This window comes from Tachysurus fulvidraco, chromosome 6 (assembly GCF_022655615.1).
Source record: "Tachysurus fulvidraco isolate hzauxx_2018 chromosome 6, HZAU_PFXX_2.0, whole genome shotgun sequence".
NCBI lineage: Eukaryota > Metazoa > Chordata > Actinopteri > Siluriformes > Bagridae > Tachysurus > Tachysurus fulvidraco.
In genome coordinates, this window is record NC_062523.1 from 24705628 (window position 1) to 24714679 (window position 9052).

Consider the following 9052-nt stretch of genomic DNA (forward strand, 5'->3'; position numbering starts at 1 on the left):
GGGGTTCGATTCCCACCTCCTCCTTGTGTGTGTGGAGTTTGCATGTTCTCCCCGTGCCTCCGGGGTTTCCTCCGGGTACTCCGGTTTCCTCCCCCGGTCCAAAGACATGCATGGTAGGTTGATTGGCATCTCTGGAAAATTGTCCGTAATGTGTGATTACGTGAGTGAATGAGAGTGTGTGTGTGCCCTGTGATGGGTTGGCACTCTGTCCAGGGTGTATCCTGCCTTGATGCCTGAATTCAGCATTTGGGGTCGTCTGACGAACTGCGGCTTCTAGACAGAAAAAGAACAATCTTGCTTTCATCAGACCACAAAATGCTGCACCATTTCTCTTCAGGCCAGTCATGTTTCTCTGTCAAATTGCAACCTAACCAGCAACTTTTTTTTTTTTCCCCCTTAACAACGTGACTTTGCAGAGACTTCTTGCCGATAGCCTGGCTTCACCTAGGCGTCTTCTAATTGTTACAGTACTCACAGGAAACTTTAGACCTTCTTTCATCACCCTGGAGCTGATCATCGGCTGAGTCTTTGTCATTTTCTAGTCCGTTATGTTTTCCCGTCTCCAATCGACGTTTTAATCAAAGTACGCTGTTCTTCTGAACGACCCAATTAACTCCGATTTCAGAGAGAAATGCGCTATAACCAGCACGTACGACATTTTCTGCCTTCGTCCTGAAATAAGGGCCACCTTATTTTGACAGTAACGGACAAAAGTTCTTGACAAAAGTTCTTTCACAGAACGAATGATCTCTCTAATTAAACTCCACACTGCTATTATTTTGTACACTCTTTCAATTAATGATCCGATTACACAGTATCAGCAGCATGCGTGTCATGACTATTACTCTACTATACCTACTAGTAAATTATTTGCCATGTAGAAATATATTTCTGTCCCAAAACAGTGATTGATGGTTAGTGATGATGGACTTCTGTTATTTCGAACACAACTGTATTTAAGGCCATGAAATGATATCCTGAATACTACAATGTCAGTACTAGCCAGGGCAGTTCTAGGATTTCATCTTTAGGGGGTTTTAGCCCTCAGTGAGAATTTAAAACAAGAAGAGTTTTATATTATATATTATATGACTACATAGTAAGCCAAAAGTTATGGTATTATTTAAAATGGCAAAAGTGGACACCAAAATTTGATGCATGATGTAATGATGCCAGTCTTGAATCAGATCAGTTCATGTGTGTGTGCATTCTCTACTAACAGTGTGTCCAATGAATGCAGTCATTAATAAACAAATATTCACAAGACAAAGAACAAATCAATAAATGTTATTTTTATTTAGTATTGAATGGATTGTTTGCATTAATATTTTGTTTCAACTCTGGTAATAAGAATAGTGAAATTTCGTCTTTCTTTGCGTCTTTCCGCAGATTACCGTTATAGATAAACGCCTCCAGCTCTGACTGACTCTGTACTTCTCCGTTCAAATAAAGCAGACAGCTGAAGACGCACTATTGAAAGACTACAACGTGCTTGCGTAAAAGCAAAGTAAAAAAATCGCTCTTAGATCAAACTGATAAATAATTTTCTTTCCCATCGACGTCATGTCCTGCATTTAACGTAATTTTTATTGTTTATTTTTGAAAGTGGGTGGGGCTGGAGCCACCCTAAAAAAGGTCTAGAACCGCCCCTGGTAGTAGGTCACTTCATCTAAAGACCAAAATATAAAACGTGACTGACAAATCAAAAGCCAAATTAGTTATGAGGAAATGTTTATCATTAACAATAAACACATCTCTGTGACACTGAGAGTATCATGCATATTTACTGTATGTAAAAAAAAACCAACCCAACTGAATCCCATCTCCCAACAATGGTACTGTAGCTTTTGTACTCTTATCATCAGCACTCCATTATTGTTTAAATGTATTTAAATGAACACACATTAAAAAAAAAACACTAAAAAATACTCTTAGTTAAACAAAAAAATACATTTGCATCAGTCTATACGTTTTCACCCTTACGCTCACTGGTTATCTAACTCTCCTCCTCATCATCATCATCAGCTGTGTAGATGGCCTGGTTGCGGCGTTTGATCCTAGGGGAGTTGCCTATGGGGTTGAATGGTCCCTTGGTTTCTCCGCTAGGCCGCTTGGGCACTCTGGCTGGTGGCATGGTCCCGTCTTCCTCTGAGCTGTGGGAGAAACAGCCTGTAGACGTTGGAGAAAGTCTAGTAGGTAAATCATAGGGCTCCTCTGTCTCTGAAGCTATGAGAGGAGGAGGTAAGATAAGCCTGCCCATGGCCTCTCGCTGCGGGCTGCTGTCCCTGTCACTATCCTGTGCTCCTGCTGGAGCCTCAGGAACAACTGCATCTGTCCCAGACTTTTTCACTTCTCCTCCATCCTTTTTCTCCTCCTCCTCTTCCTCCTCCCACTCATCCTCAATGGTGATCTCATCAGGATTGTAGGAGTTGGAGAGCACTGAGGTGTCAGTGGGGTACTCGCTGGGTTCATCCGTGCTACCCGAGCTCTGGTTGTCCTCGTCTTCCTCTTCGTTTGCTCGATCCTCTCTCCAGGATGTAGAGTTCTGTGCGCTCTGGCCTGCCAGAGCATAGATGTCGACAAGGCCGAGGGTGGCACACAACTCTGTGGTCTGGGGGTTGGTGCAGTAAGCCGGGGGAGTGTGGGACTGAGGGTGAGACGGGTCATAAGGGGGCACCGTTGGACTGAAGTTCTCCGGGATGCTAAGCTCACCATTTAAAGTGCTCACTATCTCCATCATGGCTTCTTCTGATGCACTATAGTCCCAGCTAAAGGGAAAACACAATAAGGTGAACTGATTTGGTTTGCTACCTGTCTTATACATAGAACTCGTGGGGTTGAACATATTTTGATTCACCATTTGTAACAAGCAGCAAAGCATAACACACAGTGTGTAGCAACTCTGGGTAATAAGGTTTTACCGAGTGTGCAGGCCGTTATTCTCGGGCGGGTGCCAGATGTTTGGTGAAGGTTTCTGAAGGCGGGCAGTGGTCTTCAAGATGGCTAACCACTCTGGGTCATACTCCAGCTTTTCGGAGGAACCAGGTCTATCCGCTATCTCCACTACCTAAAAAGGTTAGACATATGTATTAAAGACTAGATCTCCTAATCAAGGCTAATCATGTCTTGGTGTATAAGTCACTCTAAGACAGTGTTGAGTACAAGACTTCACAACTCCACTAATCAGTATTAGAGCATCAGATTAATACCTGAAGGAAGTCTCTATGAGGAAGACACTTGTCCAGAGAGAGGAACTTGGTGGTCTTTGGAACAGCATTACCCCGTGCCTACATACACAGAAAGAAAGTGCTTTATTTAAGTGCTTATTAAAATCCCAGCTCAAGCAAGTGCTCAGGCTTGAACCCACGACCTTCTGATCACTAGCCCGGCACCTTTAACCGCGGAGTCACCGCTTCACTTATAATGATAAGTCAGTACCTCGTGCTGCATCATGGCGGCGAATTTGACGTGAAGATGTGCGGAAAACCAGTAGCCGGGCTGCAGGTGATTGAGGAGCTCAGCGGCAGCTGGACTACCCAGAGTCCCGGACTCTACCTCATCACGCAGGAACTTCTTTTTCCTTAGCAGCTGCTCCGTGCTCCCGTAGTGGTAGATGCCCCGCGGCCAGTCGTGCGTCATGAACACGTCTATGGGCATGCGGATCTGTGACACAAGCAAGGGTGGGTGGGTTGTGGTTTGTAATTAATTTGTGGTGCCTTGAATCACGGCTCAGGAGATTTATTTTTTATCAGCGACCTGCGTCTCACTCTCACTCTTCAGAGGTGCATTGAGTAAATGTGTGTCGAAGGGACTCTTAGCTTTTTATAATATTGCAGCAGCCATATTTCAAGTTACCTCTGGCGAATATCACAAAACTCACTATATTGAGACAAGTGACAGCAGTGGTCAAATAGCTCAAATAGTCTGACCCATCTCGGTCTGCTGCCATGCCCATTTATTAACAATGCCACTAAAAAAATAAGATAAGACGAAAAAATAAGCTGATTTAAATTTTTTTTACATGTATGGATAGTATTAAAACAATGATCAAAATGATGCTAAGAATATGGATTAAAAAACAAACAAAAACAAAAAAAAAAACACGGACGCTAAAAAACTTCTGGCCGCAACAGGCAAAGTTGTCTTTAAAGTTGGACAATTGAACAGAAGAGGGAGCTGATTTCATGTATTGTGAAGTCTGTACCACACGTATTAAGGTAAATGGGATGTGAAACAGCGACACACCCTGGTAAGACATGCTCATTACCTAAAATTCTTTAAGAGCTCAGGCTTTTTTTTTTTTTTTTTTGATTCCTGAGACACATTGCATTAAAAATGTACATTGATCACTGCTCCTAATGCCGTGTGATGAAGCTATGGGCATCATTTATTACTCGAGTCACAGGGCCAGGAGGTGTGGATTATGTTGTGTATGTCCAACACTAACGTTGGATTAAAAGCTTCTTTCTAAATGCTGTACTCTTCAGATTACTCACCTGCTTAAGCTTAAAGACGTCACTATTTCTAATGTGGTAGACGCTGCGCAGGGTTTCTTGGTTGTAGGGTGGGAACTCGTAGTGTCCTGGGAACAGAGCAAACAACTTAGTTGTGGCTTCACCTAAACTGTGTTCCAAATGACACACTTCTCACTGCACACTTACACTATGCACTGTGTACTCTAACGTTGAGTGTATGAATGGCTGTTTCCTCGCTGATGGCAAATAAGGTGGGATGCAAAATAATATAATGTGACACTGCTAGCTTTCATTAGTATAGTGAATGAACACAGTAAACCCTTTAAAATATAAAGCATTTAATGTGGCCCTTTTATGTTGTCTTGAGTGTCATCCGGCTTCACCGCCTGGTAGCTCCGAACCTCTTCCTGGATGCATAAAGTGTCCAACATTCCACACTTCATTTATTCCCTTTTTTTAGTTCAGCAAGTTGTTGTTCTCAGTATTTCGGTGTGAACACACTCCTCACTATGTTTACTACACAATGACATAGGATAGTGCATAAGTATGTGAACTGGGACGCATCTTTAGAGACCATGAAGCTAACATTAGGGGTAGAATTGATACAAACTTTGTGACAATGTCCATTGTTAAGTGACCTACAAATCACACTGAATTGGTTACAGTAAGTTTGGAAAGCTGGAATGGTTCTTTTACCTTTTCTGTAATCATGCATTTTAAAAATCCCAGAAAGGCCACCGATCCTTATACCTCTGTAGCGGACGACGCCGGCATAACCTGCAGCAACAGACAAGGAAAACGGTGTAGCAGTTAACATCTAAACTTCTGCTGTGGTCATAATCAGACTTATGCTCATGCTGAACAACTTTTCAACACACTTACAGTATTATTAATACTGTTTGTGAATGGCTCAGACAACAAGAAGCGCACACACACACACACACACACACACACACACACATTACACACCATGTCTTACCCAAATAGTATATATTCGGTGCCACCCAGCCTCCATAGGGAAGCTCTTGCAGATGGTTAGAAGCCTCGTGGTTGCCGCCGATGAAGATGGTCAGAACCGGTGCTTTCTTCTCCCCTGAATAGTACCTTGAACATCAGAAAGGCATCAGTTATAAATCAACAAAGAAAAGAAATGATTCTGAGGCATAACTTTGAAGTTGCTTACTTGTAAAAGGTCTGCATGTGCCTGTACTTCTGTGGCACCGCCATGCACTTTAGGTCTCCTTCATTCCTCACAGCCTGGAAATCTCCGCAGCACAGCAGTAGGTCCACCTTAATCCCTTCCTTACTCTCCAGGTATCCAATGGTCTCGTAGATCTTGTCCAGCTCGCCATGGCAGCAGCCTTCCACTGCTATTTTCATATCTGGTTTTGTTTGCTTATTTCTTATGAAGTGGAATGAGCAGGAGATCCTCTCAGTTCTTTGCTCTCAGTGCCATTAACATCCCGCCCCAACGCTTACACCTGTGGAACAAATAAACGTGTGTTAATTTCTACGTTAATTAAGGAAGTATGGTCTGCCACAGGAGCTGCTGATGCAGTTCTACACTGCAGTCACTGAAACTGTCCTGTGCATATCAATCACCATCTGGTTTTTAGCAGCAACAAAACAGGACAGGAACAGTCTGCAACGCACAGTAAAACAGCAGAAAAAAATTATTGCTGCCCCCCGCCCACTCCCCAGGACTTGTACCATACAAGAACCAGAAACCGGACTACTGACTACTACTGACCCTTCATACCTGGACACATCCTCTTTCAGCTCCTCCCTTCTGGCAGGAGCTACAGAGCTTTGTTTACTAAAACTGCCAGCCACAGGAACAGTTTCTTTCCCCAGACAATCACCCTGATTAACAACTCACCATAATTATATTCCCTGCTTCATATCTATAAGTACTGCATTATCAGAACTGTCAGTCATCACATCATCCATATGTTACACACTACTGCTGCTGCATATTGCACAAAAAGCATAATATTGCACAATACTGTTATTTGCACTACCATGCACTTCTCACACTGTATGTACATAACTGATCTGTCATATATTCTGTATTCATATTTATATCTCATCGTCTTGTAGTGTTATTTATGTCTGTATTGTCTTGTATAGTTTGTCCTCTTGTGTTGTATAGTATAGTGTTATTTATGTCTGTCTTATATAATCTGTATTGTCTTGTATAGTATAGTCCATTCTTGTACAGTATAGTGTTATTTATGTCTGTATTGTCTTGTATAGTCTTGTCTTGTCTAGTATAGTGTTATTTATGTCTGTATTGTCTTGTATAGTCTGTATTGTCTTGTCTTGTCTAGTGTTATTTATGTCTGTATTGTCTTGTATAGTCTGTATTGTCTTGTCTTGTCTAGTGTTATTTATGTCTGTATTGTCTTGTATAGTCTGTATTGTCTTGTCTTGTCTAGTATAGTGTTATTTATGTCTGTATTGTCTTGTATAGTCTGTATTGTCTTGTCTTGTCTAGTATAGTGTTATTTATGTCTGTATTGTCTTGTATAGTCTGTATTGTCTTGTCTTGTCTAGTATAGTGTTATTTATGTCTGTATTGTCTTGTATAGTCTGTATTGTCTTGTCTTGTCTAGTATAGTGTTATTTATGTCTGTATTGTCTTGTATAGTCTGTAGTCTTGTCTAGTATAGTGTTATTTATGTCTGTATTGTCTTGTATAGTCTGTATTGTCTTGTGTTATTTATGTCTGTATTGTCTTGTATAGTCTGTATTGTCTTGTCTAGTATAGTGTTATTTATGTCTGTATTGTCTTGTATAGTCTGTATTGTCTTGTCTTGTCTAGTATAGTGTTATTTATGTCTGTATTGTCTTGTATAGTCTGTATTGTCTTGTCTTGTCTAGTATAGTGTTATTTATGTCTGTATTGTCTTGTCTTGTCTAGTATAGTGTTATTTATGTCTGTATTGTCTTGTATAGTCTGTATTGTCTTGTATAGTGTTATTTATGTCTGTATTGTCTTGTATAGTCTGTATTGTCTTGTCTTGTCTAGTATAGTGTTATTTATGTCTGTATTGTCTTGTATAGTCTGTATTGTCTTGTCTAGTATAGTGTTATTTATGTCTGTATTGTCTTGTATAGTCTTGTCTAGTATAGTGTTATTTATGTCTGTATTGTCTTGTATAGTCTGTATTGTCTTGTATAGTCTGTATTGTCTTGTCTTGTATAGTGTTATTTATGTCTGTATTGTCTTGTATAGTCTGTATTGTCTTGTCTTGTCTAGTGTTATTTATGTCTGTATTGTCTTGTATAGTCTGTATTGTCTTGTATAGTCTGTATTGTCTTGTCTTGTCTAGTGTTATTTATGTCTGTATTGTCTTGTATAGTCTGTATTGTCTTGTCTTGTCTAGTGTTATTTATGTCTGTATTGTCTTGTATAGTCTGTATTGTCTTGTCTTGTCTAGTATAGTGTTATTTATGTCTGTATTGTCTTGTATAGTCTGTATTGTCTTGTCTTGTCTAGTATAGTGTTATTTATGTCTGTATTGTCTTGTATAGTCTGTATTGTCTTGTCTTGTCTAGTGTTATTTATGTCTGTATTGTCTTGTATAGTCTGTATTGTCTTGTCTTGTCTAGTATAGTGTTATTTATGTCTGTACTTTTAAGAGTCACAAACAGCTGGAACCGAATTCCTTGTGTGTGTAAACATACTTGGCCAATAAACCTGATCAATTCTGATGTACAGTTCGGTTTAACGTGACCACCTAGCAGACGGCTAACAACACAGTAGCACATGCTAGCTCTAGCTCACTCCCTCTTTAACTAAACACACGCAGGCTGTGTAGTGTGTCGCATCTCACAGCACAATATCTACAAGCTGTGCGTGTACAAACAGCACTTTTCCCTTTACATACCTGTGTATTCTGTCCTCCGTCACAGCGACTTTGGTACAGAAGCAGTTAGAGGCATGAGACTCAACCTTCTTCTTCTTTCGCCAAGCACAATGCGCATGCGCGCCCGCTTCCGTCATCCCCTTAGGTATATGCAGTTTTGTAAAGCACGCCCGCACTTTCTATTAGAAACATTTCATGAATTATTATAAGCTTGAAAACCTACTACGTTTATTACTGAATCATTTAAAAAGTTTATATCATGAAACCTTTCGAAAAACAATGCTATGAAATTAAAATAAACAGATTAAACTCTACTACAAGTTGCAGTAGCAGTAACAATAGTATTTTAAGTTATTTTTTAATTCATTTTAAACTTTAATTGAATATATTAATTTATTTATTTTTCTTATTATTTCTTCTTCTTCTTCTTCTTCTTCTTCTTCTTCTTCTTCTTCTTCTTCTTCTTCTATTTATTTCTTTTTCGCTCTCTTCTGTTTGCATACTTCTGTAAAGCTGCTTTGAGACAATAGGATTGTTAAAAGTGCTGTACAAATAAATTTAATTGAATTAAATTGAATTGACCAACACTACTACTACTACTAATAATAATGATGATGATGATCAACATAATTATTATTATTATTATTATTATTATTATTATTATTATTATTATTATTATTATCACGATGATGATGATGATGATGA

At 39.7% G+C, this 9052-nt stretch overlaps 1 protein-coding gene across 1 annotated transcript; it reads right to left on the reverse strand.

The window, feature by feature from the left end:
- Positions 1-1566: 1566 nt before the first annotated feature.
- On the reverse strand, positions 1567-8524 carry dbr1 (debranching RNA lariats 1). The gene is made up of 9 exons (XM_027143660.2): positions 8369-8524; positions 5659-5956; positions 5455-5579; positions 5172-5252; positions 4497-4582; positions 3439-3663; positions 3210-3287; positions 2922-3067; positions 1567-2768 (listed from the first exon to the last, which is right to left on the reverse strand). The coding sequence occupies exons 2-9, from the start codon at positions 5853-5855 to the stop codon at positions 1997-1999; spliced, it is 1710 nt and encodes a 569-aa protein (XP_026999461.2). The 5' UTR covers positions 5856-5956; positions 8369-8524; the 3' UTR covers positions 1567-1996.
- Between the last annotated feature and the right edge of the window lie 528 nt (positions 8525-9052).

Coding starts and splice junctions, on each gene's coding strand:
- dbr1 (XM_027143660.2), bottom strand. CDS start 5,855: ATGAAAATAGCAGTGGAAGGCTGCTGCCATGGCGAGCTGGACAAGATC. Junction 5,253..5,454: donor ACCGAATATATACTATTTGG/GTAAGACATGGT, acceptor CTGTTGCTGCAG/GTTATGCCGGCGTCGTCCGC. Junction 3,664..4,496: donor ACGTCTTTAAGCTTAAGCAG/GTGAGTAATCTG, acceptor CTTGTGTCACAG/ATCCGCATGCCCATAGACGT.